We start from the raw sequence: 15908 nt of genomic DNA on the forward strand, positions 1-15908 counted from the left end.
CAGCCGAGCGCCTGTAACCGCACGGCCAACTCGCCCGGTCATTCAAAGAACTGAGGTGCTCAGAATAATTATGGTAGATCCAAACCAACATTCATTTTTAGTAAACTGACACTTTAATTTTCTTTTCGTAGCTCAGCTAATTTTTAATAAGACTTCATTCTTCAAGGTTTGTAAGATATAGTGTTTAAAAGTGTACCAGTATATTTTGATCCCTCACCCTATGCAATTTGTATTTTATTGTGCTGTTTAATTCGAAAGAATAATATACCAAATCTCCATATCTTAAAACTCTTCTGCAGCATCGACATCATCATAAACAATATTTACGAAAACATCATCATAGGTAGGTGGTATACTGTACATTTCAAGATTGTTATGATGATGATGCCTGTTGTTTGAAAGGGCCTAACATCTAGGTCATCGGCCCCGGAAGTTCATATCATTGAATTATGCGTTTTATTATCTTCCTTTATTCATTGCACTTATGCTGTAACTAAAATACTTAAACATCGAAAGTTTTATCTCGATTCCTAAAAACATGGTGTACCGAGCTCGATAGCTGCAGTCGCTTAAGTGCGGCCAGTATCCAGTATTCGGGAGATAGTAGGTTCGAATCCCACTGTCGGCATCCCTGAAAATGGTTTTCCGTGGTTTCCCATTTTCACACCAGGCCACGGCCGCTTCCTTCCCTCTCCTAGTCCTTTCCTGTCCCATCGTCGCCATAAGACCTATCTGTATCGGTGCGACGTAAAGCAAGTAGCAAAAAAAAAAAGACATGGTGTAAAATTTCCCATTGGAAAAACCAAATAATCATTAACATGTCTTTCAAAAAATGAAAGTCAAATTGATAATAATTAATGTATTTGCATCTAACAAATCGTATGAACTTTGGAGTCGACGAGTGTACGAGTCAGTGCATCGAAATGGGAAAATTGATTCAAGGCCTATGAAACTACTGCGAATGAAATTATAATTTCTCTAGAGTATGGTGAGATGAGGCTTCTTTGATAACAGAGTCTTCTATTCAGTGTCTCAGTCATGGTCATCTATCAATACTTCACATCATAGCCTGCACGGTTGCTAGGAAACATCGCGTCAGATAGTTTGCATCGCTAATTTCGCGACGCAAATTTTCTGATGAAACTCCAGCCATGAATGCAAATTTACGCCAATTAACATTTTAATGCAATTCACACAGTATGACATTTAGAAGAGAGAACGTTTTCTTTGCAACTACGGTCATAATTTTTAATGTAAAATGTGAGAGCTTGACATAACCTAATTCATTTGGTACTTTAACATATGAAAGATAGGTTTAAAAAGTATACAATTAAACTCTTATCTGTTCGGCTCCTTCGTTGAATGATCAGCGTAGTGCTCTTCGGTTTAGAGAGCCACTGGTTTGATTCCTGGCTGGGTCGGAGACTTTGAACTTGAATTCCATTGCCTGGGGTCTGGGAGTTTGTACTGTCCCCAACATCTTTTCATTCCACACACCACACACATCACTATCCTCCACTACGATAACACGCAGATAAATATACACGACAGATGCCGCCCCCCCTCGTCAGAGAGTCTGTCTTTTAGGCTGAAAATGACACACGAAATTAAAAATAATTATCATCTGAAAATCCTTGGCAGTTTGTATTTGCCGTTTTTATTTTGAGCACTTCGATTTTGAAGTGGAAACACTCGAAGCAAAATACATGGGCCTACAAGAGTAAAGTCAGTTTCGTGATAATTTTATTTATTTGTTTACGCAGTCTACTTATTCGATATGTATTTACCTATATTTTCTATTACTTGGCTACCGAGTGAGTTGGCCGTGCAGTTAGCGGCACCCAGCTATGAACTTGTATTCATAAGATAGAGGGTTCAAATTCCACTGTCGGAAAACCTCAATATGTTTTTCCGTGGTTCCCAATTTTCAAACCAGGCAAATGCTGGGACTGTACTTTAATTATGGTCACGCCCACTACCTTTCCAATCCTAGCCCGTTCCCATTCTTCCTTCACTGAAAACCTTCGATGTGTTAGTGCGACGTTAAAATACGTAGCAAATATATATATGCTTGTCCTGACTGACTAACTGAATGATTCATCATCGCCGAACCAAAACTACTGGACATAAAGAAATTAAATTTTGGGGATACATTTATATTAAGGTGTAGATGCTCACTAAGGGACGATTTTTGGATATTCCTTCGCTAAAGGAGTGAAAAGGGGGTGAATTTTTGAAATGGGGATATATATATCTCAAAAACTTAAAAGTTTACAGACGTAAAAACTGGTTCTTGGAATTTCCTTTAAAAATAATGAAACACGAATTTTTTCGGAAAATCCCATTAAGGGGGGTGAAAAATGGGGGAAAAGAGGTTGAAAACCTTTTATGAGGAGACTTATATCTCAAAAACTGAAGATGTTACAGACATGAAAATTGGTATTTGGAATCTCCTTAGAAAATAAAGAAACACGTATTTTTATCATTTTGGATAATCCGATGAACAGGGGGTGAACAGGAGTGACAAACGGGGTGAATTTTTAAAAAACCTATATCTGCAAATTATCTCAGACACGTAACATATTACAGATTTGAAAACTGGTATTTGGAATCTCCTCTAAAAGTAAATAAACATAGGTGATTTGTTTTTGGAAAATCCACTTATGGGGAACTAAAAAGGGGGCGAATTTTTAAAATTAAAATATCTACAGTATATCTCAAAAATGTAACATGTTGCAGACGTAAAAATTCGTATCAGGAATCTCCTTTAAATTAAAGAAATATGTATTTTTTCGGAAAATCCCATTAGGGTGGGGAGGGGGGGGGGGCGGGCGAAAAATGGAGGAAAAGGTGTTGAACACCTTTTATGAAGAGACATATATCTCAAAAACTAAAGATGTTACAGACGTGAAAATTGGTATTTGGAATCTCCTTTGAAAATGAAGAAACACGTATTTTTGTGTTTTTGGATAATCCGATAAATAGGGGGTGAACAGGAGTGACAAAATGGGTGAATTTTTAAAAAGACTATATTTTCAAATTATCCCAGGCACGTAACATATTACAGATTTGAAAATTGGTATGTGGAACCTCCTCTAAAAGTACAGATACGTAAGTGGTTTGTTTTCGGAAACTCCACATAAGGGGAACTAAAAAGTGGGGTGAATTTTTAAAATCATAACATCTACAGTATATCTCAAAACAGTAACATATTGCAGACGTCAAAATTGGTATTTGGGATCTCCTTTAGAAATAAGGAAACACGCATTCTTTTGTTTTCGGAAAAAAATTTAACCGGGGAGGGGGTTAAAAATTTAAAAATTAATTGAATTATTCGTATATATATATATATATATATATATACATACACACTGACTGACAGAGCAAATGCAACACCAAGAAGGAGTGGTCAGAACTTTATGCCAATTGCAGGGTAGACTCACGTCACTGAGGTATGCTCATGATGTGAAATGCGCCGCTGTGCTGCGCACGTAGCGAACGATAAATGGGACACGGCGTTGGCGAATGGCCCACTTCGTACCGTGATTTCGCAGCCGACAGTCATTGTAGAACGTGTTGTCGTGTGCCACAGGACACGTGTATAGCTAAGAATGCCAGGCCGCCGTCAACGGAGGCATTTCCAGCAGACAGACGACTTTACGAGGGGTATGGGGATCGGGCTGAGAAGGGCAGGTTGGTCGCTTCGTCAAATCGCAGCCGATACCCATAGGGATGTGTCCACGGTGCAGCGCCTGTGGTGAAGATGGTTGGCGCAGGGACATGTGGCACGTGCGAGGGGTCCAGGCGCAGCCCGAGTGACGTCAGCACGCGAGGATCGGCGCATCCGCCGCCAAGCGGTGGCAGCCCCGCACGCCACGTCAACCGCCATTCTTCAGCATGTGCAAGACACCCTGGTTGTTCCAATATCGACCAGAACATTTTCCCGTCGATTGGTTGAAGGAGGCCTGCACTCCCGGCGTCCGCTCAGAAGACTACCATTGACTCCACAGCATAGACGTGCACGCCTGGCATGGTGCCGGGCTAGAGCGACTTGGATGAGGGAATGGCGGAACGTCGTGTTCTCCGATGAGTCACGCTTCTGTTCTGTCAGTGATAGTCACCGCAGACGAGTGTGGCGTCGGCGTGGAGAAAGGTCAAATCCGGCAGTAACTGTGGAGCGTCCTACCGCTAGACTACGCGGCATCATGGTTTGGGGCGCTATTGCGTATGATTCCACGTCACCTCTAGTGCGTATTCAAGGCACGTTAAATGCCCACCGCTACGTGCAGCATGTGCTGCGGCCGGTGGCACTCCCGTACCTTCAGGGGCTGCCCAATGCTCTGTTTCAGCAGGGTAATGCCCGCCCACACACTGCTCGCATCTCCCAACAGGCTCTACGAGGTGTACATATGCTTCCGTGGCCAGCGTACTCTCCGGATCTCTCACCAATCGAACACGTGTGGGATCTCATTGGACGCCGTTTGCAAACTCTGCCTCAGCCTCGTACGGACGACCAACTGTGGCAAATGGTTGACAGAGAATGGAGAACCATCCCTCAGGACACCATCCGCACTCTTATTGATTCTGTACCTCGACGTGTTTCTGCGTGCATCGCCGCTCGTGGTGGTCCTACATCCTACTGAGTCGATGCCGTGCGCATTTTGTAACCTGCATATCGGTTTGAAATAAACATCAATTATTCATCCGTGCCGTCTCTGTTTTTTCCCCAACTTTCATCCCTTTCGAACCACTCTTCCTTGGTGTTGCATTGTCACTGTCAGTCAGTGTATATATATATATATATATGTTACAAACGTGAAAACTGGTGCTTGAAATCTCTTTTAAAAGGAAAGAAATACGCATTTTGGGGGGAATCAACTTGGTAGGGGGAGGGGATGAAAACGGAGATGAATTTATTTTACGAGGATACATTTATCTCAAAAACTGAAGATGTTACAGTCGTGATAATTCGTATTTGGAAGCTCTTTTAAAGAAACGGGTACTGTTTATTTTTGGTAAATTCACTTACTGTAAGTGGGGAGTGTGAAAAGAAGTGAAAAAATTGAATTCCTTTTCTGGAGAAACTTATATCTCAAAACTGAAGGTTACAGACTTGGAAATTGGTATTTGGAATCGCGCTGTAAAATAAAGAACCACGTATTTTTTGTGTGGGGTGAAACCAACTTACGGGCGGGGATGGGGTGAAAAAGGAGTTGAATTCTTTTCATGAGGATACTCATATCTCAAAAACTGAAGAAGTTAAAGACATGAACACTTTTATTTGGAATTTTCTTTCAAAGTAAGGGAACACGTAATCTTTTGTCTTTGGAAAATCCACTTAAGGGGAGTGAATTAATTGAAAAATTAGTTGAATTCTTTGTATGAAGATACTTATATCTCCATAACTAAAAGATCGTGAAAATTTGTATTTGGAATCTCCCACGCATTATTTGGAGTGGGGGGAATCAACTTAACGGGCTGGGATGAAAAAGGATTTGAATTCTTTTTATGAGGAGACTTATATATAAAAAACTAAAGGTGTTAGAGACATTGTACATTTGTATTTGGAATCTTCTTTCAAAGTAAAGAAACGCGTGTTCTTTTGTCTTCAGAAAATCTAATTAAGGGAGTGAACGAACTAAAAAATTAGTTACTTCTTTGAATGAGGATACTTATATCTCAAAATAAAAAAGATGTTAAAGACATGACATTTGGTATTTGGAATCTCCTTTAAAAATAAAGAAACACGCGCGTTTGGGGAAGGGGGATTCAACTTAACGGGGAGGAGGGGGGGAGTGGTGAATAGGGGGTGGCGGTGAATTACTTTTCTGAGGATACTTACATCTCAAAACTGAAGATGTTACAGATGTGAAAATTAGTATTTGTAATCTCCTTTAAAAATAAAGAAACATGCATTTGTTTCTTTCGGAAAATCGACGTAAGGGATGTGAGGTTGAAAATAAGTAAATAAGGAGATGAAATACGTTTATGAGTATACTTTATCTTAAAACTGAAGCTGTTACAGACGTGAAAATTGGTATTGTATTTTTGATTTCGGAAAATACACTTAAATGGGGTGGGGGTGGGGGAAGGACTGATCAAGGGGTTGAATCATTTTTATGGGGATACTTATGTACATCTCAAAAACTGAAGATGTTACAGATGTGGGAATAGGTATTTGGAATCTCCTTTAAAAATATGGAAACATGTATTTATTTTTTCGACTTGAGAGAAGACTGTTTCTCACATGTACAGTTCTATGTCGCATGGCCGTCTTAGCCCCAAAAGGTAATACAACAAACATGGTTTACAAAGAATTTCTGCGGTAAATGATACTAAATTTTTGGGTGAGTTTTTATACTTTAGGAATTTTCAGATAGTCCCTTGGTATAATGCCGAGGAACGATTACTTTGATCAAATTACGAAATCCACACGAGCGAAGACGTGGGTAATTGCTAGTTTTTCATATTCCGCAAAATAAATACTCTTTCACTCATTTCAATACTACTCTCATCTAGACAACATAGCAGAGTTTCACGTTTTCTCTGTCACACTTCAGGTCGTCTTGTTCTTATCATGCTAATATCAACCTTAATGTTTCTGCCAGTAAAGCAATAATTTTAAAATGCACTTGCATTTCTAGGTCACTCGTCACTTTAGTATAGATGGAATATCTACGGTAGGTCTTGGAAACAATATCGCCTTTCGCAATCATGTTGAATGACCTCATATTTTTGTCGTAATAGAGTGAAAATTATCTGTCTTATCTTCTTCACACCAACGTTTAAACGCATCTTCATCTCTCACTGGCAGTTACTGTTTAGGCTCTAGAGGGCACAGTATTCCTAGAGATAAATAAATAATGTTATGCGAAAGCTCACTGTAGAATCCAGTTAGATTGGTTTTAGGTGACAATTTAAGATATTTTCTAGGGATGGTTTACTATTCTCAACGGGAAATATATCTTAAAATGTTTGATTCATACGACAATTTCATTATTTACAGCAAAATTTTCGCTATCTGTGCACGAAATTTGTTGGCAAATACCCGAAGATTTTCCGTAATTTGACCTACAGAGAGGTACACAAGACGATCGATCCATGTTAGCCTAAAATATACACACTGCATTCTAAGAAATCACTAATAATTATAACACCAACACTTAAAATGGTAAACAAACACATGACCTATACGGTACCATGCTCAGACACTAAATAATTAACGTACATGTATTTTACGCTTCCACCTTAAAACAACTTGCGACACAAATACTTCCTTATCAGTATTGAAAATCCCTAAGTACGATTAGATGCGGACTCGAAATACCTATTTCAAAATTATTGTTTTAAACTCGTATCCACGATCACGTTATTAACGTACGTCTGGCCCGCACATATGGCCATATTGCCACTAATCGTAACCTGCCTTGGGGTCTGAGAATTATAGTTGGTCTAGGTAGAACAAAGAAGTCATTCTACGATCAATTATCATTACAGCCAATTTTCAATATAATTGTCATTGGTTCTCTGTAAAAGCCTACCCCTGATCCCATAAATCCTCAGCATGTTCAAAATCTTTTCCTTTAATAGTCTGTCTACGTCTTCTCAATATCGTAGGAACATTAGTACAACTGTCCACTTCCCTTATATTATTTTTCGATTATTTGACGCAAAGTTAAAATCTGGTCCTGACAGCCCCTCTGTGGTATGAAATCACTATAGTCCGTATTTTTAGGTGTGATAAGTTAGCATGCAATCATACAGAAGAGAGTAACTCTAACCCGCAAAACGGTTCTGCTATGAGATTCGATTTTGCTTATTAGTACACCTAGAATTTATGTTAGTTTAGCTACATTACGGAAGAACGGGGTAGACGACACGTCCTAATAGTCAAATTAATTTTCGTCCTAACCTATTACAGCATAAAAATTCCTGCTCTAGCAACCGCACTAGTTTCCATCCAACTTACTCTCCTTAAATACCAGTGAACAATTTTACCTATTATAATGTTTATTGAAATACCTTGATTGCTGTTAAAACCCTCCCCCTTCTCTCGTTATGACATAGGTGTAATTATTACTGCTTTTGTCCAATCCGACGATATGTTACTCAAATTTCATGCTGGAATATAATTAAAATATTTTCGTGTGTGAATTGAAATAAATAATTATTTTTTATTAAACCATTCAGATATTTGAAATAATTAGACAATCAGTGAAGTCTTTAGTTGTTCTTCAATGCCTACAAACTTATTTCATTCCATCGGTTCCGTTACACGTCCAATAAATAAGATCGTTCCTTTCCCTTCTTCGATGATCATGTACATGAAGGGATGATCGGCAATAAATATTCCATGAGGTGATCCTCCCACTGACGTGATGGATGCCGTTAGAACTGGAAAGAAACACAGAAAATTCAGATTGAGTCAATATACCATGGCTACCAAGTAAGAGTTTACGGTAAACTAAAGCGAGGTGCTCATAGCCAGGTGACATGAAGGACAGGCTGTGTTCTTCCACTCAAGGGACGAGCAAGGAGCTAATTGGCGGGAGATAACAGCTTTCTTGTCCCATCCTCTGTCCTGTAAGGCTAGGTTGTAAGTAGAGCTCTGTACTTGTGCTAGTGAGACACAAGATTTACTTGGCACGCTCAGTGATGGTGATTATTTTATTTTGCTAGTGGTTTTACGTCGCACCGACACAGATAGGTCTTATGGTGACGATGGAATAGAAAAGGCCTAGGAGTTGGAAGGAAGCGGCCGTGGCCTTAATTAAGGTACAGCCCCAGCATTTGCCTGGTGTGAAAATGGGAAACCATGGAAAACCATCTTCAGGGCTGCCGACAGTAGCATTCGAACCCACTATCTCCCGGATGCAAGCTCACGGCCGCGCGCCTCTAACCGCACGGGATGGTGATTATAAAGTGCACAGTAACAATATTATCCATTATGGATTAGTACACTAAAGAGAAACGAGTGTTTATTATTGAAACATGTATTTTAAAAATGAAATCGTATGATAGATGAGTGTACAAGTGTTGCAAACATTTTCCGGAAAGTTCTATACCATCAAATTACATTCCCGTGCTTTGAAAAGTGGTACGCAACAGGACCTACCTTAAACAGAAAATGAATCATGAAATGAGGGTCTTGACTGTCTAGAACAGGACCTCTCAAACGTCCAGAATCTCACGCGCGCAAATTGAGGAGCAGAGTTCCTGTGCACATTGCATCGGTCCCATTCGGCTCGGCTCGGACCAACGCTTCGTCTCTGGGCTACTCGACTAAGCTCGGCTGAACTCCGCTCAACTCGGTTCGGATTTGGAGGCTACGGAGCGAGTGAGGAAGAGGGAGACAGGGGGAGCGAGCGAGACAGGCGTGGGGAAAGAGAGAGACGGCGCTATTGCTCTAAATCGAGGAGTGGGGGTCTGCACTCTGGTCAAACAAGCGAAGTCGTCCTTTGCACCGTGCACAGTGCATGCACCCTGAGAGGCCCTGGTGCAGAAATTTAAATACAGGATATATCATAACTATACCGACAAAAAAAAATCAGGGATGCTCTTTGTGTTATGTTGAGAACGATGGTGCTATCGGATTGGCGGGAAAAGCTTTTATTTTCGAAAAACTGAGATTAGTTTGTTACTTCCAGGTGCGCGATTCGAATTGACAAACTCGCCGTACTTGCTATGTGGTAGAATCTGATCTAAGTCGCTTATGATTAAGAAGACGATGAAAATATGTTGCTTCTTGAGGGCTAAATTCAAACACATCAAATGAAGAAGGTCGTTCCTTTCTCCTCTTCGACGATAAATTTCTAGAATTTCTAAACTGTTTATCTTTTAGACGTGTGTGTAAAACGGTGTGAGAATTTAAATGAGCTGAAAACATCTCAACATTCTTGAATTTCTTTCATCTTCAGAGTGAAACCGTGTGAATACGCCTCTCCGTAATTTAACAAATCGCATATGCTAAACCAGGGCCTCTCAGAGTGCATGCACTGTGCACGGTGCAAAAGACGACTTCGCTTGGTTGACCAGAGTGCAGAATCCCACTTCTCGATTTGGAGTAATAGCGCTGTCTCTCTCTTTCCTCACGCCTGTCTTGCTCGCTCCACCTGTCTCCCTCTTCCTCACTTGCTCCGTAACGCTCCAAATCCGAGCCGAGTTGAGTCAAGTTGAGCCGGGCTTAGCCGAGTAGTCCAGAGATGTAGCGTTGGTCCGAGCCGAGCCGAATGGGACCGATGCACTGTGGACAGGAACTCTGCGCCTCAATTTGCACGCGTGAGGTTTTGGGCTTTTGAGAGGCCTTGTGCTAAACATTCTATGTCTGCTGCGCAAAACTCTCAAGTACTAGCCTGCACCTCAGTATCTAGCATCCATATATACCAAGCTCTCTCATCAACTAAATACCCACTCTCACAACAAGAACATCCTCATCATCCTCCACACACGCCATCAAACGGTGTGCTCACTCGTTCAAGGTAGGCGCAGCGCGGGTATGGAACTTCATAATGGACGAGTTGCAGAGCCTGACTTCTGGCTCCTCGTTTAAAATTCAGTACAATAAATATTAACTTACCTGTTTAGTTGGTTTTATTACTATTAAATTATTGTTACAATTCGTCACTGTTCCGGCGAAAGGTCATATCTCCCAATGCTCTTCCTATCCACACGCCTCCCAGCCACATGTGGATATGCAGTCCATCAGAACAATTTTCGTTGTGTTCATTTTCGTATGCGAGCGTGTAGAAGTAAATGAACCTTAAGTACATTATACAGTAGCAGAGCGTAAATACGTCATGCAAACACATTCCTAGAGTGTTGTACGGTAAGTTCTAATTCAAGTGCTTAGTGAAATAACTGGGTATCCCTCAGTTTGGTGAAAATTGAACTAGGTGCATATTACGGTATGTGAGCTGGGTCCTCCTGGCATCAGAATATTGAACTAACAGAGTGCGGGATATCTCCATGTCAATACTAACAAGGCTAAGGTAACAGGCCTTAGAAAGTAGGCTCAAACTTCTGAGTGGAATAAGTGTGGGTATCCCACATCTCTCTATTCTACCATAACTCTGCAGGAGGGCAAACAAAGGTTAGCCAAAGAAAACAAATGACAGTTCTGGAACCAAAATACTTTTATGGTAGGCCCATCATACCTGCTAAACTGTGTGATACAATGCCGAAATTGAAGTTTGTACCCCCCGTTCACCATGCAATTTTATCAAAATTTGAAATTAGACATACATACATAATCATTATAGAGCGTTATGCCTTTCAGCGTTCAGTCTGCAAGCCTCTGCGAAATTACTAAACGTCGCCACAATCCTCTATTTGCAACTACTGCTGTGGCCTAATTTGGTTCTATACCTTTTATCTTTAAATCGTTAGAAACTGAGTCTCGTTGTCCTCGTCTCCCTCTACTTCTCTTACTCTCCACAACAGAGTCTATTATTCTCCTAGGTAACCTATCTTCCTCCACTCGCCTTACATGACACCACCACCGAAGCCGGTTTATGCGTACAGCTTCATCCATCATGTTCTTTCCTAACTTAGCCTTTATCTCCTCGTTCCTAGTACCCTCCTGCCATTGTTCCCACCTGTTTGTACCAGCAATCATTCTCGCTACTTTCATGTCTGTTACTTCTAACTTGTGAATAAGATCTCCTGAGTCCACTCAGCGTTTGCTCCCGTAAAGCAAAGTTGGTCTGAAAACAGACTGATGTAAAGATAATTTGGTTTGGGAGCTGACTTCCTTCTTACAGAATACTGTTGATTGCAACTGTGAGCTCACTGCATTAGCTTTACCCACCTTGATTCAATCTCACTTACCATATTAGCATCCTGGGAGAATACACATCATAATACTTGAAATTATCTACTTGTTCCAGATATGTATCACCAATCTGATATTCGATTCTTTTGAATGTCTTACCTGCCGACATCAATTTAGTCTTCGAAAGGCTAATTTTCATACCATACTCATTGCACCTACTTTCAAGTTGCAAGATATTAGACTGCAGGCTTTCGGTACTATCTGCCATTAAGACCAAATCGTCAGCATAGGCCAGACTTCCTACTACATTTCAACCTAACTGAATCCCTCCCTGCCATTTTATACCTTCCAGCAGATGATTCATGTAAACTACGAACAGAGAAAGTGAAAGATTGCAGCCTTGTGTAACGCCTGTAAGTACCCTGAACCAAGAACTCATTCTACCATCAATGTTCATGGAAGCCCAATTGTCAACATAAACGCCTTTGATTGATTTTAATAATCTACTGTACCTTTCCAAGGCATCAGTACATGAACCAGTTACCATTGTTCATAAATATGACGTTAGAATGGAGCACCATCGGTGAGCCTCGAACTCAGCCCGGTTTGTCGAAGCCTCACCCTCCCCTACTAGAATAATTCGCTAGCCGAGTCGGTATTGCATTTTCGGGTCTGTAGACTGTCCGATGGGGCGGTAAGTTCTTTAGTAATAGTCTCTATAGTAGGGGGAAAAGTTAATTATGAGAGGAATACCATTTCATTACTAATGAGAAGAGAGACAATATCTTGTATAACAAATTTTTACTTATACTAGTGAAACACATTATTTACATGGGTATGCCATACAAACACCTTACATACAGTAATTTGGGTGATCTTGACGTTTAAATGTTCGGTAGTCTTTTTCTACACTTCATTATACGTTTAAATATTCAAACTTAAGAAGGCGTTCCCTCTCGAACTATTACACTACCTCAGATTTAGAGAGGCGTTTTCTCTCTAATTATTTCACTTTACACTTACACTGATCACTTTATACACAAATCTATTCAACATAGGCATCCCGCTGTAATTCTGTTTGTTTGCCGAGAATTAATATATTCAAACTATATCAGGTTGTGATATAGGCCTACGAACACATATGAACTGAAATATACGATGGTTGCTTGTGTGTACACTCCCAAGCCTTTGAAAGTCGTGTTACAACACCTCCCTATGTTAATCATTGCCGAATAGGCAATATAATAAACACGCTCATTTCATTAGGATTTTTATCAATACACATGACACGACAGTATTCACACAACGTTGCTACCTATGGACAAGCACTTAGCGACTTCAATACCAAAACATTATAACACTTCCTGCAAGAAAAGGGGCAAGAACAAATACATTTCACATACACACAATGAATCACAGGTGGCCTTAGTCACCTGCCGCTTGTGACAGTAAGCTTTACTGTCTCCTGCAATGAACTCAGGACCTTCTGAGACGGTATATCTGGCCTGGAATTCCCTACACGCTGTGAATAATTAAAGAAATAAATTGGAGGGGTCCTTCATTTAATGCTCATCTGGAATCACCGCGACGTTGATAATACTTAAATCGATGCACGTAATCGTTGCACCGAGAGGCACGAAATAGCTACTTGTATCTGTTTACTTTCAGTGTAGAAAACACTTTTCTTCGTCCCTACAGCCAGGCTCGTAAATCTATTCAGCTGATGGCCTTCCAAGACCCATTTCTAAAGGGCGGCCACTGGGCCGCCTTCATACAATGACTTCGCGGTAAACGACCTTGCTTTCTTTTTCTCGAGCCACAATGGTCTCACATTCAATATCGGCTATGTCCGGCCGTAATTAACATATTCACAACACGAGATCCACTTCGTGTACATTACTAAAGAGTTCCAAGGGAACTTCACATTTTTATCTCACAGTGTATATCACGGCTATGTCCTACTCACTCGTTTCGTTTCTCCTCTCGATACCTCGAATACCGTGCTATTTATTGATGAACTCCTGCCACACGGGTCCAAATTAACTTGCGCATTCGCGAACTAATTAATTAGCGATGTAAGATACCCACTGTCTCGATGCCTTGTTCCACGTGCCTTAGTTACTAATTAGGAGGGATCTCTACCAGGTGAAGCGCACCAAAAAAATGAATTACTGAAAAATCTTGATGACTCGTATATGCTATGGAAAGATGATAACTGGAGTCACTTTTACAGAATATTTAAGCCCTCTCTACTTGACAACGCTTCACACTTAATTAAGCCAAGGTCCTTATAAATACGTCATGCATTATCGAACCCTTATACAAGGATGGAAGTAAAATATGGTCGTCCCAAAACCATGATGAAAGTATTCTATAAAAGACCCAAATAAAAATGAAATTATTATTATTATCCCTCTGAAATGGCGTGCTTGCAGTCTACGTTACATCTATGTGGAAAATCTACATATTTACAATGGGACACGACCTTCAAAGATATAAATACTTGGAAATGTACTCAGCCTTCTGGATACCACGTTCACAGCTTTACAGGAGGGCACACCATGGGCTTAAGCTGCTTGCATCACGTCATTGGCGGTGTGAAGACCCATGATGACTTCCTGGCAGGTCACACACATGACAGCGACGTTCCAGACGTTCTCGGCTACCAGGCGAAATTCCGGCACGCAGCTAGATGTCTCGTTCTCTCCGGTACACAGGCAAAACTCTGGCATTCAGCTGGATGTCGACGTTCTCACAGACATGTAAATGAGGGGAAGTTATCTCATGTGAATGCGTTAGTTTATTACACGTCACAATTTGAATATATGGTTGGATACACTCATTAGCACGAGCATTCCAACACGATGTCGGTAATGTCGCAGAAACCCGACATTAATCCCTTCTCATTTATCTAATCTCCTTGTAGGCAGCTATTATAGGCCCAGAAATTTCACTAGTTTCCCTAGAAACGACAGTGGTTAGGCCACTAATGTATTAGCATTCTCGTATTTCATGATGCTAGTTCAGGCCTGTTCTAATGCACTTAGCCGTGAGTCGAGCTCTCAACTGCACTACGGATTACTTTAACGTGGCACTGTCCTCAATTAGGTCGACAGTGAGCCGTTCACTGACTTTCTTGGTAATTCACATTTTATATCGAGCACGTTCGCTCCACACACTTCGCTAAGTACGTCCCTATATATGTTAACTGAGCCGTATTAGCTTAGACACATAGGAGGCTCGATGTACGACCTCTTCTACACACGGACATCGGTTTTTACGGTTTCGTACCGTTCCTATTTTCTTAATTAGCGGCACACTGTACGCGCTGACATCTCACTCAGATTGTGATTATTTCCACATACTCACAGACTTTTATGAATCACTGCATTACACTGCTCAAATTACAAGATTATTTCTTCACAAATGACTCACACACAAACCACGACGAAATACTACCGTACTGGCGTTACACTGAAAATGAACTGGGTGGTGACTGTTCTTCAGCTCGTTTCTATATAGGCGAGCTGTCGGGATGCTGAGAGAGGGGGATAATGCAACCCTTTCTCACACGAAGGTCCGTTAATACGCAACGTAGCGTGACGAACAGGATATCAAATTGTAGCTCTTGCATTCTTATTTCCACTGAGTGAATGTTTTTGAAATAGCTTCGTAGATTCTCAAGCAATCTCAAAAGCGTCCTTTTGTCTCTGGCGGTGAATGATGACGAGCACAGGGGATTCCTTGTGTTCGCTGTCACGGTTAGGGTCCAACATCTGTTAGTCATTAAGACGCGCCCTTGTTTACAGCGTGGTTACCGCTCTGTCAGTTAAGTAAAGCACTTCTCGGTCTCATAATTATGCCTAAAATTCCCTGATTCAAATGAATGTTTGCGCTTAATTATCCATTGGGTATTTTGCGATTTATAAAAATTAACAGAAATAAAACAGCTGGATGCGATAAGTTGGCAGTGGTGGATGAGCGAGGAAAACAGGGTATAATGTTAGTTTTCACGTTGGATATACTCTCTGGGCTCAGATAGTAACCTAGATTCTTTGTCACGTGATAACGCGTATCTTTTCATCTCGCTCGCGGTTGGAGTGAGAAAACTTCGAGTACAAGCGCTCTTGCACCGCCT

General features: G+C 40.9%; 1 protein-coding gene across 5 annotated transcripts in view; it reads right to left on the bottom strand.

Annotated features, from left to right (window-relative positions):
* Nucleotides 1-15908, bottom strand: part of LOC136875691 (leukocyte elastase inhibitor) — a 222923-nt gene that overhangs the window by 27410 nt on the left and 179605 nt on the right. The window contains exon 8 of one of the 5 annotated variants that reach the window (XM_068228104.1): nucleotides 8167-8394. The exons of the other annotated variants lie outside the window; for them this stretch is intronic. Within the exon in view, the coding sequence (XP_068084205.1) occupies nucleotides 8255-8394 (140 nt within the window). The 3' untranslated portion in view covers nucleotides 8167-8254. Of the gene's footprint in view, nucleotides 1-8166; nucleotides 8395-15908 lie in introns of those variants that run through there. 5 annotated transcript variants of the gene reach the window in all.

This window comes from Anabrus simplex, chromosome 6 (genome assembly GCF_040414725.1).
Source record: "Anabrus simplex isolate iqAnaSimp1 chromosome 6, ASM4041472v1, whole genome shotgun sequence".
Classification (NCBI taxonomy): domain Eukaryota; kingdom Metazoa; phylum Arthropoda; class Insecta; order Orthoptera; family Tettigoniidae; genus Anabrus; species Anabrus simplex.